Source organism: Lacerta agilis, chromosome 5, assembly GCF_009819535.1.
Source record: "Lacerta agilis isolate rLacAgi1 chromosome 5, rLacAgi1.pri, whole genome shotgun sequence".
NCBI classification, from domain to species: domain Eukaryota; kingdom Metazoa; phylum Chordata; class Lepidosauria; order Squamata; family Lacertidae; genus Lacerta; species Lacerta agilis.
In genome coordinates, this window is record NC_046316.1 from 12,069,002 (window position 1) to 12,088,405 (window position 19,404).

The 19,404-nt window shown below is 43.0% G+C and overlaps 1 protein-coding gene across 1 annotated transcript in view; it reads right to left on the reverse strand.

Annotated features, from left to right (window-relative positions):
* Positions 1-914: 914 nt before the first annotated feature.
* PIK3AP1 (phosphoinositide-3-kinase adaptor protein 1) overlaps positions 915-19,404 on the reverse strand; it is a 43,018-nt gene continuing 24,528 nt past the window's right edge. The window contains exons 9-17 of the mRNA XM_033148621.1: positions 15,258-15,338; positions 14,347-14,529; positions 12,316-12,381; positions 11,546-11,751; positions 10,253-10,325; positions 8,124-8,279; positions 5,879-5,949; positions 4,151-4,254; positions 915-1,831 (exon numbers count right to left, since the gene is read on the reverse strand). Coding sequence (XP_033004512.1) covers positions 1,762-1,831; positions 4,151-4,254; positions 5,879-5,949; positions 8,124-8,279; positions 10,253-10,325; positions 11,546-11,751; positions 12,316-12,381; positions 14,347-14,529; positions 15,258-15,338 — 1,010 coding nt within the window. The 3' untranslated portion in view covers positions 915-1,761. The remainder of the gene's footprint in view (positions 1,832-4,150; positions 4,255-5,878; positions 5,950-8,123; positions 8,280-10,252; positions 10,326-11,545; positions 11,752-12,315; positions 12,382-14,346; positions 14,530-15,257; positions 15,339-19,404) is intronic.

Here is a 19,404-nt window from a genome sequence, read left to right on the forward strand (position 1 = left end):
ATATTCCGCATATGGGATGTAAACACAGAGCAGTCAAAACACAACATTGCTAGAGTGGACATGAAGGTGTCTCAGTCCTCCAGCCTTAACTTCCTGTTTACCTGGACTGAGACAACTTCCTTTATGTAACTGGAGATGGATGTGGTTTCACCTGGGCAGGTTTACACAAAACCACAGGAAGCAGACCCCATCTTTCTCTTTTTGCATTGTCTTGTGAACAAGCAACATCTTAGGAGAAGATGTTCTCTCGGCTCCCAGCCAAGAGAGCACAAAGAGGCTTTCCTCCCTTATGGAGTTAGCGGCTACATGTAAATACATTTATCTAAGCCTGCCTGCCTTTCTGAGACTGTATTCTAAATCAGGATGCCTGTAAGTAAACTTTTTATATCTTATAAACAGTACTGTGTTATGTCTTTACTTTTAAGAGGGAAGAAGGGGAATATACCAGGAATATATATTTCTTCTAGAGGCTTTAGCAAGCCTATGCAACCGTTTTCTGCTGTGTTTTAAAAGGGAATGTAACTCTGCTAAGTTTGGAGCTTGTTAATTCAAGCTGGGATGAGATATATGAAGTAATATATCATCATCCACACTCCTAAACATTCCCACACCGCACAGTGGTGTTTTATGTTTTTTTGTTTTGTTTTGTTAAACCTGATCTGAGGAGTTTGCTGCTGGAACAGACCCTGGAAGATAGTATCACCTGAGATGGTCAGGTCAAAGGGCTGGGGGGAGGGGAGAGATCTGCCTGCTGCGAGATCTTAGTCTTCTCTCACTTCTCCAGACGTGTTGCGCCTTCCCAGGGGTTTCTACCCGACCGCTGAGAATGCACATCTTAAACCTTTCTAGCTCTGATCTGCTGCTTGCCTTCACAGGCTGCCTCTAAAAAAAGAATTCAGACTCTGTGAAAAACAATGTTAAACATCTGTGCATAAACTTTATTGATATTCATAAATTATACAGAACCCAGGTTCCTTAACATCCACAGTTTGCTGGGTGGCTTTTGATAACATCACCACAGAATTAATACAGACCAAGGCATGGACCAAGATTCCACAGAGCTCCTGTGTTCTAAGGCACAGGACTTAAAGTGCAAAACAATGCTCAATGTTTCCCGTTATCTGAAAAAGCTACTTTAGGCACCAATTTGGTAGTCTGAAATATAAAATCATCATAAAACCGGTAATCTGCCTGTGCAGATTTCGAAGGAATTACTCCATTGTGTACTGTGGCCGAGCTTCCACTGCACTGTGGGTGGGATTCAACAAAGCTTTACTCAAAGTACACCCACTGAAATTTATTAAAATCGCTGAGTTAGGTCCATTAATTACAGTGGGTTTACTCTGAGTAATACTTAGTTGAAAACAGCCCTATGCCATCTCTGGTCTGCCTACCTGAAAGCACAGGGCACATTTACCACATTTGTAGATAAACAGAGGAAAAGGTCCACTTGTAGGTATTCCATTTTCATGTTGAGGGATTACTACCTTTGATCTGGTGCGATTAAGAAGGATGAATCACATAATCCCGAAGAAGCTCAGTGTGTACTTTCCTCTCCCGTAACCAGTTTGTTCTGAAAAGCCACGACTGTCAAATTATTGTTCTCCCCCCCCCCATTTGGTTTTTCAAAGAAACCTGTGCCAAAATTACTCATTTGACAGGTGTGGGGTGAGGAGAAAACCTGTGCTGGATACTCAATATTATTAAAAGTCAATCTCAAGAATAAACACCATGCATTTTCGTATTCACCATCCTGAAGATTTAGCGTGGCATTTCACGACCTCTCGGAGGCACAGGGGGAGGAGGACAGAAGTTGTCACTGCTAAAAGGCCTGCAGAAAAACATTTGAAAAACAGAGCGTAAGAATAGCTTTGGAATATTACACATGCTGAACTTCAAAGGCAAGGAAACAACAATATGTCTTTGCGGTTTTTATGTGAATCACCAACTCAAAATTGAAGCAGAAAAGCTATTATTAATATTCTTATCTAATGATGTCAATCTACATTTATAAAAAATATTTATATTCTACTAGTCATATAAACTATCAGATCAGCTTACAACTGTTTTACACAAAGCCATGCAATTAAAACCATATCAATGTTCATTTTTAATTGCTGGGGGGGAAGCTTGGCAACAGGGGCTTAAAGGTTAAAACAGAAGGAGGCTGTTGTTGCTGTCAAATGAGTCTTGTCAACTTAGGAGACAACCAATGACACTCTTGCAGATGATCTCAGTGATTCAGCTGGGATGTAAGGGGTTAGGCAGTCCCCAAGGACCTAAGTTGTTCAGGGCATTGTAAATTAATATAAGGACCTTGAACCTGGGTCTGTAGTAGCTGGGTGGCCTGTTCAGATGTTTGAACCATGGTGTCACATGTTCTCAACCAGAAGCTCTCATCAGGAGTCAGGCTGCTGCATCCTGTACCAGCTGGAGCTTCCAAACAAACCCCAAGGCAGATCCACATATTGCTGTAAGGCCACAGTGGTCAGGCTCTGTCTGTCCAAGAACAGATGAAGCTGGCTCACCAGACAGAGCTGGTAAAAGCCACTCATAGCTTTTGGGCCTCTAATAACAGAGATGAATCCAGGAACAGGAGTAACCCCAAGCTATACACTTTCTCCTTCAGAGGGGATGTGACCCCATTCAGAATGGGCAGCTTGCCAGTCTCCCGGACACAGGAATTACCCACCCAAAGAGCCTCTGTCTTCCCAGGATTCAGACAGTTTATTGGTCCTCATCCAATCTACCACTACATTCAGACACTGATCCTGAGCTTTCACCATCTCTCCCGTTTCAGATGTTAGAGATAAATAGAGCTGTGTGTCATCAGTATACTGGTTATAATTTTTATTATTTATACCCTGCCCATCTGGCTATTTAACATATGAATGTTAAGTAGTGCTAGGGAGAGGATAGTACCCTTTGAAACTACATATCATATGGCACTTTATAGAGTAACACAAGCAAAAGAAACAGGCCCCTGCCCTGAGGTGCTTACAGTGTTGACAGTGGGGGGCGGGGACAGAGAAAGGGGGAAAAATGAGGGAGGCAAAGCATGGAAATGTTATGAGCAAATCCACTTATGCATACATGAAACAAAAAATAAATAAAAAAGAATTCCTTCCAGTAGCACCTTAGAGACCAACTAAGTGCTACTGGAATGAATTTTTTTTATTTTTTATTTTGTTTCGACTACAGCAGACCAACACGGCTACCTACCTGTAACTCGAATTACGCATACATGCAACTTCATTTCAAATTCCGATAAAACTAGAGGACTAGGTCAAAAACTAGAGGACTGGGTCAAAAGCTTTACAAAAAGAAGTGGTTCAAATACAGCATAAAACTGGCTTTTACCTCATTGTGCAATTGGAATAAAAGTGAAAGAAATACTGAAAGAGATCACCTTACAGCAGCTATTTATGACTTCCAACTCTTTTTATATCTGCACGCTAAATATTTTTACTGACGATACGGAAATGGCAAAACAACTGGCTTCCACAAGCCTTTTACATAAGTCAAATGGTCGCTTTATTTCCCCGAAGTTTTGATAGGATCTAAATTGCCAAAAGGGGGGTGGGTTTGTTTTGTGTAAACATCCCTACATTAGCTTCCTGTCTGCTCCTGGATCCAACAGGACTTCATTGTCCTCCTTACCATCAAAACCCTCTATGACCTTGCCCACTGACTTCTCCACATGCCTTCCTGTGATCTTTGCCTGTCCAGCTATACCACCTCAGACATCTGATGGTTTCCTGCTCCTTGAAAGAAACTCTGCCCTTGCTGTCACTTATGCCTAGAACTTCCCTCCCATAACACCTTTGTATGATTATCTCTCCTATTTCCTTCAAATCTTTGCTCAAAAACCATCTTTCCCTCAAAGCCTCTGGCAGGACCCCCTAGTTCCTAGGCCTTACCATACTTCTGTCCTTATTAAGCCTAAGCAGCTGTAACTGGAACAAAATAATAATTGCATGGTCTCTTGTTTATACTGTATCTGCCACCATCGCATTTTGTCTTTTATTTCCCTGTGCCTATTTGAGATTGTAAGCCCCTTAGGGCAGAGACATGTCAAACCAGTTCTTCACGTAGACGGCAGTAGAAAGGTAACAATCATGATGATATTAATAACAGCAACAACAACAACCTGCTAGCAACTCGAGGGGGTATCCTTGGAGGTCTTGCAGATGGTCTGTCAGGCGGCTGGGGCCCATAGTTGACATTTTTCTTCACTTCTGGGATTTCATTATCCTACATAAAGATTTGGAAGTAAGCTTTCCCCACAGCTTTTCCTTGCAAAATAAACAGCCACATTTGTGTGTTTGTGTGTGTGTGTGTGTTTCCAAGCACAATTCAAAGACCTAAACGGCTTTGGCCCTGTATAACTGAAAGAGTGTCTCCACCCCCATCGTTCAGCCGGACACTGAGATCCAGCTCTGAGGGCCTTCCAGCGGTTCCCACACTTACAGGGAACCATGAAGAGGGCTTCTCAGTAGTTGCACCTGCCCTGTGGAACGCCCTCCCATTAGATGTCAAGGAGATAAATAACTATCTGACTTTTAGAAGACATCTGAAGGCAGCCCTGTTTGATGTCTTAAAAGGTAAAGGGACCCCTAACCATTAGGTCCAGTCGCGGACGACTCTGGGGTTGCGCACTCATCTCGCTCTATAGGCTCATCTCGCTCTATAGGCAGACAGCTTCAGGGTCATGTGGCCAGCATGACTAAGCTGCTTCTGGCGAACCAGAACAGCGCACGGAAACGCCGTTTACCTTCCCACCGGAGCGGTACCTATTTATCTACTTGCACTTTGATGTGCTTTTGAACTGCTAGGTTGGCAGGAGCTGGGACCGAACAACGGGAGCTCACCCCATTGCAAGGATTCGAACCGCGATATCTTACTGTGTTTTAATTTGTTGGAAGTTTCCCAGAGTGGCTGGGGAAACCCAGTTAGATGGGTGGCATAATAATGATGATGATGATGATGATGATGATGATGATGTTTGCGTTGCCTAGGACTATGCTAAATCTGCCTTCAGGCCTTCTTCTATGAATGAATTAGTGCGCTACACAGGAACACAGAACAATGCCTTAAACCAAGTGAAACTATGGCTCTATAATTAAGTAGTTTGGAACTACCTCATCATCTAACTAGTTCATTGATTTTGAAGTTTTATATACTGCCTATGGATATGCAAAGCAATAGCACAGTAATCTAAAGCAGAACAAACGGAGTGGGGGGGGGACCCTGTGGCTCTTAGTCCTCTGGTTGATGGCAAAGGCCAGAGTGGATTTCTCTTCAACTTTGCAGCCCCAGAGCTCCTGGCATTAGGAACAGTTTATTATTTCAGGCAGGGTAGGGGAGTATCATGGCCCCACACCCTGGTCCTTCTCATGTGGATCTGCTGGCACCAGATCCCATTTCCCGTAATATTGTTCCTGGGAGACAAGAGTGCAATTCTGCCAAAGCGGCCTTTCTCTTTCTCAGTTCCCCTCAGAAACCCACAGCGAAGCCTTCCAGTTGTCACCACAGCATCAACAATAGCAGCTTGGTGCCTCAAATTAACTCTTCTCACTACTCCTTTATCAAGTTCTATGCCAGGGTTGGTGGGACCTGTGGCCCTGCAGGTATGGTTGTTGGGCTCCAACTCCTATCAGCCCCAGCCAGATTGCCCAATGGGCATGGATGATGGGAGCTGTAGTCCCAACACCTCATCACTGCTCTATGTGGCCTGTTTGTCATGTATTCTAAGTCCACAGTCAAGAGGCTACTGCTTGTACACCGAAACATGCATTTCTGTAGCTTTAGTGAGGGATCAGGTCAGAGCAGTTGTGCAAGTTTGTTAAGAGAGAAAATTTGCAGTGAGAAGTGTTACCTCGTTGTCTCCATCCATCCCACTGCTGGCACTCAGTATACTTCGTGTACTGGATCGGTTGCTTGAACTACCTGGTTAGTTGAGGAAACAAACCCAGTTAGGGATTTTCTAGCATTTCATAAAGTGTCCACACATTCATGTTTTCTTGTGAGGAACCACCTTCCAATCCTTTCCCCTGGCCCTGAAACCACCATTCCGCTTATTCCTATAATTTCTGAATTAGGGAAGAGCTCTGTATGAAGTTATTTCTTCTTACCTCTCGATTTCTTTTTCATTTTGTGTCATGTGTCCGTTAGATTCTGAACCTTTAGGCAGGGGATTGCCTTATCTTTCAATATGTGTACAGTGCTTAGAAAATTGCATGTACTGAGAAACAGGCTTTATACATGTTTATCTTACACAGGCTTCCTCAAACTCAGCCCTCCAGATGAATGAATAAATTTATTATTATGGTCACAGACCAGTTCCAGCCCACATACAACATCAAGGAAATCATAAAACACGATAGGGATACATTTGAATTGTGCAATTAGGTATAACAAGGACAATATAGATAGAGCAACAATTAAAAAATATATGGCTTACTGGTTTGTAATGGTGCTTACTGGTTTGCTCTCCTGTTCTACTGGTGCTTACTGGTTTGGATTGGTTTTCTCTCCTCTACTGGTTTATAATAGTTTCTAATTCATTTTCATTGTTTACTGGTTTGTACTGATACTTGTTTGTACTGGTTTGCTCTCCTATTCTACTGGTTTATATTGGTTTCTAGTTTCTTGCTTTGCCTTACTCACTGCTGTATACTGGTGGTTACTGGTTTGTACTGGTTTGCTCTTCTGATGTATGCTGGTTTCTAGTTTCTTGCTTTATATTGCTTACTGGTTGGTATTGGTGCTTACTGGTTTATACTGGTTTTCTCTCCTCCACTGGTTTATACTGGTTTCTAGTTTCTTGCTTTACATTGCTTACTGAATTATATTGGTGCTTACTGATTTGTACTGGTTTATATTGCTTACTGGTTTCTTGCTTTACATTGCTTACTGGTTTGTACTGATACTGGCTTGTACTGGTTTGCTCTCCTGTTCTACTGGTTTATACTGGTTTCTAGTTTCTTGCTTTGCATTACTTACTGGTGTGTACTGGTGCTTACTGGTTTATACTGGTTTGCTCTCCTGATGTATGCTGGTTTCTAATTTCTTGCTTTATATTGCTTCCTGGTGTGTACTGATACTTACTGGTCTGTGCTGGTGCTTACTGGTTTGTACTGGTTTGCTCTCCTGCTCTACTGGTTTCTAGTTTCTTGCTTTACATTGCTTATTGGTTGGTACTAGTACTTACTCGTTTGTATTGGTTTTCTCTCCTGTACTGGTGTATACTGGTTTCTAGTTGATTTTCATTGCTTACTGGTTTGTACTGGTGCTTATTGGTTTGTACTGGTTTGTGCTGGTGCTTACTGGTTTGCTCTCCTGCTCTCCTGGTTTATATTGGTTTCTAGTTTCTTGCTTTACATTGCTTACTAGTTTGTACTGGTGCCTACTGGTTTGTACTTGTTTGCTCTCCTGCTCTACTGGTTTATACTGGTTTCTAGTTTCTTGCTTTATATTGCTTACTCCATGTTTTCTGCTAAGGAGTTAATATAGAAGTTTAATAAAGGCTTCATCAAACTCAGCCCTCCATATGTTTTTGACCTACAACTTGCATGATCCCTAGCTAGCAGTACAAGTGGTCAGGGATGATCAAAACTGTAGTCTCAAAACATCTGGAGTGCCGAGTTTGAGGAAGCCTGATCTTACAGGTAAATGGATCGAAGAGGGAAGGCTTTTCTCACTCCCCTTTGGACGGCGTCAAGGAGGTGTGGAATTCTGTACCAGAAAATTAAATTAGTGCTATTGGCTGAAGCTGTTAAGTTAAATTATTGCTATTGGATGAAAATGCAGCATGATGACACTCTTACACTTTTGCCGATCAGCAAAAGGAAAGCAAGGAAATAAAACATGTTTTATGTTTGGCTATCTGAATCTGTGATGTGTATAGCGAGGGTTGGGTACTGATTCCTCATGTTAGGATAAGTGAATTTTCACATAGGAAACATTCATAAAGCGTATAAACAGACAGGGCAATAAGTTCAGTGAGGGTAATATAGAGCATGGGCTGGGAAAGCAACTACTGCTAAGCCCTCCATCCTTAACAAGTAGAAACCCAAAGCGTCCTCACCTCTCCCTATATGTCTTCCTGGCTGATTACTTACTAGTAGTACTTGAGGCGCTTTCTGTTTTCCAGTCCCCTCGCCTGATTTCTTTAATGGGTTGGCGGAGATTTTTCCGAGGACTAGATTCGTAAATGCTACACTCTGGTTTCTTGGGGGTGTTCTGGGAATGGCCAACAGGGACAGTGATTTCCAAATCTAGGAAGAAAAAAGTCGGGAGTCAAGGCAAGGCAACTTATCGTTACTATTAAAACACATTTATTCAAAAATCACACTTCTTCTTTGTCCCTTTGGCAGCGGGCAAAACTTTTTCAAATTGGAAGTTCCGCCTCATTGCTCATCTAGTTACCTCCCTTGGCATCCGCAGCTAAAATTCCGATTCTGCCCCAAACAAGGTAATCCCTCCTGCACTTTGGAAATCCATGCATAGGGCTGCTTGGATTTTCCATTGGGAGCCATTGATGTTTCTTCTCCACCCTTACCGATTCTGTGCAAGTAAAGGATCCCTGGATGGTTAAGTCCAGTCAAAGGCAACAATGGGGTGCTGCGCTCATCTCGCTTTCAGGCCAAGGGAGCCGGCGTTTGTGAACAGCTTTCCGGATCATGTGAACAGCTTTCTGGATCATGTGGCCAGCATGACTTAACCGCTTCTGGCACAATGGAACACCATGACAGAAGCCAGAGAGCACGGGAACGCCGTTTACCTTCCCACTGCAGTGGTACCTATTTACTTACACTGGAGTACTTTTGAACTGCTAGGTTGGCAGAAGCTGGGACAGAGCAACAGGAGCTCACCCCGTTGCGAACCGTGGACCTTCTGATCAGCAAGCCCAAGAGGCCCAGTGGTTTAGACCACAACCTCACCCACATCCCCTTCAGTAATACAACTGGCAAAATTGGCATCTAGTGGGCACAGCACTGTAGTTACAATAGTCACTCCTGCACCAGTCTAAACCATACTTTTTCCACCAGTGTCTTGCTATCATAAATGATGGCATTTGATGAGCTACAACACCAGTGAAAAGACCATAATGTTAACCAGTTGCTATTTGGGCAGTCTTGGTATGCTTGTGCACATACAGCCTGAGATATTCCTGCCCTCTGTGTGTCAAATGACAGTAACCACTGAAGTAAGGTTATGTTTTGCCTCGAGTCTTTATCGTAGTCTTTTTATCCACAATCTTGTTTGCATCCCAGGACTTTCACAAAAATGTATACATCAACTTAGAATTTATGGGAGTTGTTTAGCCTTCTGAAATGTAAAGACTGTACTAAAGTAACAAAAAATGAGTTATTGAGAGAACCCCCGTTTACCAGTGATGGTTTCAGGTTTGTTCCCACATTTGAGGCTCTCCATATTGCTGGGGCCCTGTTTCGTTTTTGCCTCAAAAGCCTCTGTCTTACAATCAGACCGAAGTCAAGAGAGGTTAGAAAACCAACTAGAACTAGGCCATTACGACAGAGTGTAAAGGTAAAGGTAAAGGACCCCTGACACTTAAGTCCAGTCACAAACGACTCTGGGCTTGTGGCACTCATCTCGCTTTATTGGCCGAGGGAGCCGACGTTTGTCTGCAGACAGTTTTTCCGGGTCATGTGGCCAGCACGACTAAGCCACTTCCAGTGAAACCAGAGCAGCGCACGGAAACGCCGTTTACCTTCCCGCCAGAGCGGTACCTATTTATCTACTTCCACTTTGACGTGCTTTCGAACTGCTAGGTTGGCAGGAGCTGGGACTGACCAACGCAAGCTCACCCCGTTGCGGGGATTCGAACCGCCGACCTTCTGATTGGCAATCCCTAGGCTCAGTGGTTTAGACCACAGCGCCAGGGACAGAGTGTACCATGGGCTAACTAAATAAATGCACAAGTGGAACTACTGCTTTTGCAATGCGACTTCCCCCTGCCCTTGTGCATGCTCCATGATGTCCCAAAATCTGCTGTGGAAGGTTGGGAAAAACCCCTAAGAGATTTAGGCAGAGCACAGGGGGAGGAGAGGGGGGGAAATGCCCTGCTGTGCAAGAGGAAGTTGTTCCGCTCATGCAAAGTAGTACTTAGCAAAATGTTGCGTACAACCCCTTAGCTCCACCACACTTGGCTACAGACCAGAAGGAGTGGGAGACGTCCAACTGCTGCAGTTTTCAGCATGGTCACCAATTAGTCAAGCCCCTTTACCTGCATGTTTGCCAGCCTTTTGCTTCTCAATTTGCCTCCGAGTGATGCTGTCACGTAATCTTTTCAGGTTTTCCTGGAAACGCAAAATGTTATTTTCAAGGATCTGAACAAACATGCACAACTATGCAAAATGGTTTGCAAAACTGGCAAGATCTAACTGAATCCAAGGTAGATAATCCCATTTCTTCTAATAATATGTGGGCCTCACCATGTAAGATTTTAGGAGAGAGATTCTAGTGATCATGAAGCAAGATTTAACAAATTATCAGCAATTCTCCATAGCCTCCAGTCCATGTTGTTCTGATCTTATAAACTGATTGCCCTGTCCATGCACTTTTTGTGAGTCCTCCTAGCTATGACTCCATAGGTGCTGAAGGTATTTCAGGAGGGAATGCAGGAAATACCTGTGTAGCTGATGAAGTCTGACCCACGTTCAACACGCAATCAATAGCAAAATGAGTTTTGCAGCAATTTGGTGTGGTTAACCAAGATTGTGTTACATACTCCAAATATTCCCTCTTTCCAACCATTTCCGGTTATTAGCAAAGACCCCAGTATGGGCACAACGTCTGTCTTCTCTCTTAGCCTGTAGCTATTTGCATATTTTTTAAAGCAAGAGTGGCTTTAAAGACAAGGCTACAGTACAGTTGGGTACTATGGGCTTGTTTGTACAAGGGAGATGTTGGGGATGGTTAGGGATGATGACATTTTCGAGGGCTTGAAATGCAGGCTCCCTCCTCGCAGACTGGTTAGCTCCAATGCAAGTTGGACAATGTCCCTTTTGAGCTTGCCGTGACTTTTAATTGGGGCTCGTGCCCCACATACCACATTTGCAACTGGAGCAGCAGAGCAGAAGCCCTCAGCTGTGAAGAACTGTCATCCATTTGACAGGGGAGGGGAAATCTACTAACTGGACTCTGCTAGCATTCCTTGCAAATCCCCTCAGGTTCTTGCGAGGAATGCTTGCAAAACTCAGTATCGTTTTTGAGGTGGAGAGGGTCCGTCCATCCCTAGAGATTGTTCTCATTGTCCTTTTTGTTAAAAGACACATTTGGGAATACTAATACGTTTTAGCTTCCAGCTCCTACAAGCTGAAACCACTGCCCACTTGCTCTGTATTCTGAATTCCACTATGTCAACTTATGGAAAGGCGCAGAAGAGAAAACAGCAGCTTTTTACCTTTCCCAGCAATGACAACAGAAAGACAAAGAAAGAATTATGTGGTAAGGGTAGACTCAGTAATGCTGTTGCTTCTTATATTTCCCAGTGAAAAGCACTTTTTGACTTACACACCTGCTGAAAGCGAAATGATTCTGACCGCTTTTTCTGATTAAGCTGCCACTCCTTGAAACAAAGGACAGCTTCATCTACAGTGAGCATCCCCAGTTTCACTTGCTCCTGTAAAGTGATCAGTTGCCTTTGGCCTGGGGTTTTCATCCCAGCAAATGGGTCATATATACTGGCTTGAGGCGGAGCCTTTGGATATCTGTCTGCTTGCTCTGGAATGGAAACAAAGGGAACACTTGGAAAATATCATTTAAAAAAAAAAAAACACTACTAGATGTGTCATGTGGTTCAGTTCAGGGGCGGTGTCTGAAAAGGGCTGAGGGGCTGCTGGCTCTGCAGGCAAGGGGTGACATAACTGTATCTGAAGAAGCGTGCATGCACACGAAAGCTCATACCAAGAACAAACTTAGTTGGTCTCTAAGGTGCTACTGGAAGGATTTATTTATTTTTTATTTTGTTATAACTGGGCTTGTGAGGCTCAGGGTGTGTTCCCCCACAGGGGAGCTGTACAAAGAATGTACAAGGGAGCCGTGGACTCAAAAAGGTTTAAAACTTCTGCTTTAGAAAGTATATTTTAAGGGAAAACCTAGAGCACATCATTACTTTTCTAATCCAAATGCTTTTGCTACTGCCAGCCCACTCACTTCTCTTACTTATTCCACTGTTGCACAGCTAATCAACACTTAATATGGTAAATGATATTAACCATGAATGGAAGTCATACCCAAGAATTAGCCTGTCAAGCAATGGGAAGAGTCGCTGTAACTCCGACTTACCTTTCCTAATATTGCCTGTAGACACGTAGAGGTTCCCAGGTTTCTCCTGGTGCTTTCCTGCAAAAACTAAACAGTGGCAAGCTATTTAAGGCATGAGACAATATGGCAGATCCAGACCAAACTTCAGTCAATGCAACTATTAAGAGAAATCCCATTCTAAGCAAAACAACAAAACAACAAACCCTAAACTTTTGAGTTAGCTGATCTGCAGATCAGTGTGGGAATCAGCCAGCCAACTTCCATTGGTCAACAGACAATACAGTAAGACAGATGCTGTACTCATCACCGTTGCCATGTGTTGCCAACACTGACTTAATAAAGAATACTATTGCAGTCTATGAAAATCTGAATGATAGAGCATACTGAAGACTGATATGTTTAAAGGAATAGGAATGGAATGGGATGTACCAGCATTGTGATTTGCAATTTGCATATTCTAGAAGCTGGTTTTAAAAGATTAAAAAATAATAATCAAAGGTTTCACATGAAAGACCATACAGTGGTACCTCGGGTTAAGAACTTAATTCGTTCTGGAGGTCCGTTCTTAAACTATTCTTAACCTGAAACACCACTTTAGCTAATGGGGCCTCCTGCTCCCACCACACAATTTCTGTTCTCATCCTGAAGCAAAGTTCTTGACCCAAGGTACTATTTCTGGGTTAGCGGAGTCTGTAACCTGAAGCGTCTGTAACCCGAGGGACCACTGTATTAGAAAGAAACATAACTCCTGCCATTGCTGCTTGCTTCTCATTTTAGGGTGGTGCCCAAACGCTGCTATGGTGCCATCTTACATTTCTATCGGGAGTTCTGATTTTTGGCCAGGGAACATTTCAAAATTTAATTTGTGTTTGGTTTTTTAATTTTATTTTTTAGAATAAAAAAATTGTAAACTAGACTATAAAACAGGATTTGCATATTCTGAATAACTGAATGAATGAATGGCTTCTCTGATGAGAATGCAGAAATCACCTAGCAAGACAATGAGAAGATGGTTCTAGAGTAGGGTTGCCATATTCCCAGAGGGGAAAATCCAGACACACAAAAAGTTTTTGAGCATTTTTTTTAAAGACAATCACCCGATAGCCTCTCCTCCACCACCACCAAGCCTGGGCCGCCCCCACCAGAGCCAGAGTCTAAACTAGAGACGCCTGTGTACAATTTGTTTTATATTTTTTTTAAAAACCCAAATCCAGGTTATTTGCTTTAAATTGTAAAATTCCCTCCGGATGGGCATGTAGGACCCCCAAAAGTGCATGTATGGGAATTGCTGGATGTATGGCAACTCTATTCTAGAGGACAGCCTGGATCAGCACTTCAAATGCTGCTTCTGCTGTTCAAACACTACTTCTGACTGGCTCTGGCAAATCTCACAAGACAAGATCTGGAAATCTCAAATAGATAAAAAGGAACCAGGTTCGCACAACCAGGTTCGCCTCATTTTTTTTTTCAATTCGCAAGAATGGGCATGTTGCAGACTGGGTCACCCTTCTCAGGCCCCAGCAAAGTGTCCTCATTCCTCCGATGCTTGGGCCCTGGCACATGGAGGTTCCGGATCATATAAACAGGTTTGTTCTCTCCACGAGTTCCTCCTGGCAGTGAACCTAACTGTGGCCTTGAACATCCCTGGAGGCGGTCGTATGTTGGCTGTAAGTTGCATGGACAGGCCGAAATAACGGGAGCTCACTTCTGTTTCCCTTTTATTTTCATTCCTTTGGTATTTGGCGAATATGTTGTTGGGACCCGGAAGACTAGACAAAACCTCTTTTAAAAAATGAGAGGCGTAATTCTTTGAACTCAACTATAAGCATACAAGCTGTGAGTTTTCCCATCCTAGGCTGTATAGCCTACAGCAGAGATGGAGAACCTGTGGTCCTCTTGATGTTGCTCTGCAACTCCCATCATGGATGACTACGGACTGGGGATGATGGGAGCTGACGTACAACAACATATGGGGGGGCTACAGGTCCCCCCCATTCCCTCGCTACAGGCTTTTGCAAAATGACGTTTAGATAATTCTGGTTCCTCAGTCACCTTTATATATGTATGATTCTTTGTCCTGTGGTTTAGTGGAGGGATCAGGTCTCGGAACAGGGACAGGTGGCCTATTGACCATTTCCTGAGGAAAACTGTCCTGTTCCACCGCGTGATAGAGTTCTTCATCTTCACAATCATGGTATATATCCTCTTTCGGTTCTGCTACATCCATGCTCACACCTAGAAAACAAACTCATAATTAGAAAGGGGGAAACACATGCAGAATGGAGCAACTATGTGCATTTAAGTTTTACATAACTTGCAGAGTGTGGGGGGCGGAGAGAGAGCTTTTTGATATATCTTATGTGAGTCTGAATATTTTTGTTTTGATGGCTATAGAGTCATTGAGGGAATCTCTAATATTGGACCTGCTGTATTTGAAAATATTTAGCCCTGCACCACTCTGAAGTAAAGCCAAGGATTGCCTTAGTGTGACATTTGAACCCAGGTTCGTGGGTACAGCTCACAGTTAGTGACAAGATTTGTTGCTGTTAATAAAATTTGTATATCCTCCTTCATCTGAAGATCCCAGGGCGGTTCACAACAAAATATGAATACAAAATACCTAATAAAACGAAGTAACAAAACAACCTAATAACAACCTAATAACAATCTAATAACCTAATAACAAAATACCTAATAAAACGAAAACAAAACAAAACAATAACCCCCTCCCACAAACATATTTAAAAGGCCATAGAATGTTAATCAGCCAAAGGCCTGGTTGAAGAAAATTGTTCTCGCCTGGCACCTAAAGACATGCAATGAAGGTGTTAGGCAAGCCTTCTGGGGAGAGCCTTCCACAAACTGGGAGCTACTGCAGAAAAGGCTCCCTCTCATATTGCTACCCTCCAGATATCTTCATATGGGGATCTTAACTCTGAGCTTTCCTCTCTGCATATGCTCACCTTCTAAGAACTTGCGCATCATATAGGCCTTTGTTGTCCGTGCAGAGGAGCTGCTAGTCTCCGACTGAAGCATTTCTACATCTGAAAACAACAACGGACAAACATAATCAACTGCAAAACAAAATAAAAAATAAAAAATTCATTCCAGTAGCACCTTAGAGACCAACTAAGTTTGTTCTTGGTATGAGCTTCCGTGTGCATACACACTTCAACTGCATTCTTTGCAAAACTTATCCCATCAGCATCTAAGAACAACTGAGATATGACTCCCATTGACAACTGCTGAAAGGGGAAAGCTACTCGAAAGGCTTCACGGCACTGCAAATTGAGGCTGAAATGGGTGAAAGTGACTCATCCACCACCCATGTGAACGAACCCACGCATGCGGAGTTCCTGTATGTCAGGGTAGAGTTAGAAAGAGAGTTAGAATGTTCCCAGAGGCAAGGGTTAAGTTATGACTCCAACTCGGGGGAGGGGAGGTACAAGCCAGTCCTCACTAGGAGGTTAGAAAAAGAGCAGGAAAAGCCTTTTGAGAGTTGCTGGTCAGGGGAGAAGCAGAGCTCAGAAGGTATCTGAACTGAATGACTCTGTGGAGTGATAGTTGAAGTTAAGAACTATTTATTAATACTGTTTGTGAATTATTAATAAAAATTATAAAAGACCAAGAGACGTTTGTGTGGTATTGTGAAGAGGAATCGACCAGCCCTGACACTGTAGTGGCACCGCAGCTCTTGATTTTGTTTTGGATGGGGTAGTACTCCCATCTGGGAAAAAACCAGGTTTTCATTATGAGGGTTCTCCTGCATTCAGCGTTGCATCAGGATGCTGAGATAGTGGCTGTGCACAGCTTAGGCTGCCGAGCTGTGCATGTTGCTGAAAAGTCAGATCTGGCTATGATAGCACAGGCCCTAGTGACACCCAGATCCAGATTGGATTATTATTGCAATGTGCTCTGCATGGGGCTACTTGTGAAGAGTCTTTTGAAACTCCCACTGGTCCAGAATGTGGCAGCAAGAATCTTAGTCAACACTGCCCACTCTCAAGGGATATAAATTTAAATAATAAATAGGTTTTAAAAAATGCCCATGGGACCACCATATTGCACTCATCCTGCAAGGGATGCATTGATTACCAGTCTGTTTCCAAGCACAGTTAAAAGTGTCGGTGATAACCTTCGAAGCCCTAAATGGCCTGGGTCCAGGGTATTTCACCCTGTTTCAGCTTGCCCATTCCCTAAGATCCGGTAGCAAAGCCCTTCTCTGTGGTCCCATCAATGATGGAGGTGCAGTTGGTTGGGATGATAGGAAGGAATTTCTTGATGGCTGCACCCAGACTGTAGAAAACCTTGCCCTACTAGGTTTATCTGGCCCACTCCCTTGCCATTTCTGGTGAAAAAGTGCTGAGCCTGTCTTGATATTGCTGTTTTATCCTGGAACGTAGTACTTTGACTGCTGCAAGCCACTTGTTAGTAATGCAAATAAATAAATACTGTATTTTTCGCTCCATAGGACGCACCGGACCATAGGGCGCACCTCATTTTTAGAGGAGGAAACAAGTAAAAAAATATTTTTCTGGTTTTCCTCCTCTAAAAGCCCTGGGTTTTTTGAGGATCAGCTAAAAGCTTTTTTTGGAAAGGGAAAAGCCCTGGTTTTTTGAGGATCAGCTAAAAGTTTTGCAGCTTTTTTTGCAAAGGGGGAAAAGCAAAGCTCCTTTTGCAAAGGGGGAAAAGCAAAGAGGAAAAGCCCCATTTTTATGGGGTTTAACTCACATTTCTGCAGCTGCTAAAGGAAAGGGAGCCTTTTCTACAGTTTCCAGACAGATAATCTAATCAGCCAGTCACATGTGGCTGGGGAAGCAAACAACCTCCCTCTGCAGCACATTCAGCAATGGAGGGCGGGGCTGAAAGGGAGCCGGGACTCTTATCTCTCTCCCCATCTCTTGCTGATCAGCTGCTGAGCGGGGTCCTTTCAACACCCCCTTTCCTCTTAGTAAAATAAAAACCATGATCCTCTTTTTGCCCCTGGGCAATTCAGCTCCAGGGACCACCATTCGCTCCATAAGACGCACAGATATTTCCCCTTACTTTTTAGGAGGAAAAAAGTGCGTCTTATGGAGCGAAAAATACGGTAAATAATCCAGTGGTAAGGTGAGTCAATTCCTCATACCTACCAAACAAATTCATCCAGAGGCCGCGATCTGAAAATTCTTTGTTCTGATTTCCAATGTTGTGTGCATTTGGACTTGAAACAAGGTTAGAACATTCTGTGTTTGACCTCCCTGCATGATACCCTGCCATGTTAGGTACAGCCGGACCTGGTTTATTTACTGATCTTTGCAATGCACTTCCTTTCAATCTGAGTAATTTACCAGTCCAAGAAGCTGTTAATTGACACTGGCTTTGTTCAGATCTTTTTGTTTCTTTGCTTTTCTGGATAATGCTTTCAATGTATTTTTCATGGTACAGAAGATATATTTTGAGAAAGCAATTGTTACAACAGTAAACAACAATTAACTTGTTCTGATAAAATGCTTTGTCTAGATCTTAATCAGGCATAGAGCTAGGAGGAAGGAGACGTTTCATTCTACTTACAGCAATACATGGTGGCAGCCACGACAGACTCTTTAGTCTGTCCTTTAATATCTTAACTTAGCTTAGTAGATAAGGAGTCCATGTAAATTGAAGGAATTCTGAATCTCCAAAGGAATGGCTTATAATAGTAATAATTTATTATTACGGTCAAAGACCAGTTCAAGAAGCACAACTGAGAAAGTTTTCACAAGAGTGAAATAGACATTTAAAACAATATACGGTAACAGCTTAGAGGTTAAAATTAAAATAGTCGCATGAATACAGAAAGACCTAAGGTTAAACTAACATGCAGATTGCCCCTGGGACACCCAGGAGGCTGGCTACAGCAGTTTTCCTAGCGATCTATTTGTTCCAGGGGGTGTTCTATACCTACAAATCTGTGCACAGAATATGGCGACCATCTGGGTCATCTTGTGATTTTTGCCTAAGAGGAGAAAAGTGAGTTTAGGATTGTCCAGAAGGTCAGCAAGCCTCAACAGATGGGGGTCGATGGTATCTCTACGTGCCTTATCATAAAAAGGACATCTAAAAAATAAGTGTTCAGGGCTTCCTATTTCCCCTAATGGGCAGGTGCAAAGTCCCTAAGCGTATGGGACTTTTCCAAAAGATCGTTCCAGAACCGGCGAGGGCAGAGCCAAACTTCTGGCAAGAGTAAAGGCCCTTCTTGCATTTCTGGATATGAGGAAATGGAGGTATGCTGCCAGGACAGCAACATATCTCTCATGTTCTGCAATTATTTAATCAGGGGACCTGAGTCCTGTTGTCTCTCTATGTCCATAATTCTTTGCCTGACCAGGGATCTTGCTTGATCCAATCCCAAATTTAGGATGGCTTGAGGAGCAAGGCCCAATTTCTGCAGAGAGTTCAGGACCACTGTCTGCCAACCAGACTGGAACCATAGGAATGGCTTGTTAAACCATGGAAATGTATATTAGTTCTGTAGGTGATTCTGAACCATTTGTGAAATGGATACATTGATTATTACAGATATGTTGATACTAACTCTAAAGCCAGATGCACTTCCAACATTCTCTAATTCAGGAGTGGCCAATGTGGTGCTGTAAGACCACAGCTGTTCTGAAAGCACCCCAAACAAATAAGAAACTGCCAGTGTCTGCTTTTAGTTAAAATAATATATAATGCCCTCACTGGTTCATGGCATTACATCTTTTAAAAGAATGCTGTTCAATTTCCAACATTCATATTAGGATTCCAGCCATGCCCTTAGCAACACCCATGTGCAGTCAGGTCATATCTCTGGGACAATAATGGAACCTTGAGTTTATGAGATCAGGGAAACGGATTCCAGAATTAGATCAATCCTTTTGGAAATTAGAATAAGATGCACACTTACTTATCTTTCCACATACATGCCACTTAAGGCTCTCCAGGTGTCATTTAAGTTGATCTCTGGCCACACCTATTTAGCAACCTGCCTCAGTAACATCAGGGCTGGCCCAAGACATTTTGCTGCCTGAGGCAAAGGACAAGAAGGCCCCTTGTCCCCTTTGGAGGAGGCAGTTAAGAGAAATAAAGAAGAGAACCAAGAGATTAAAA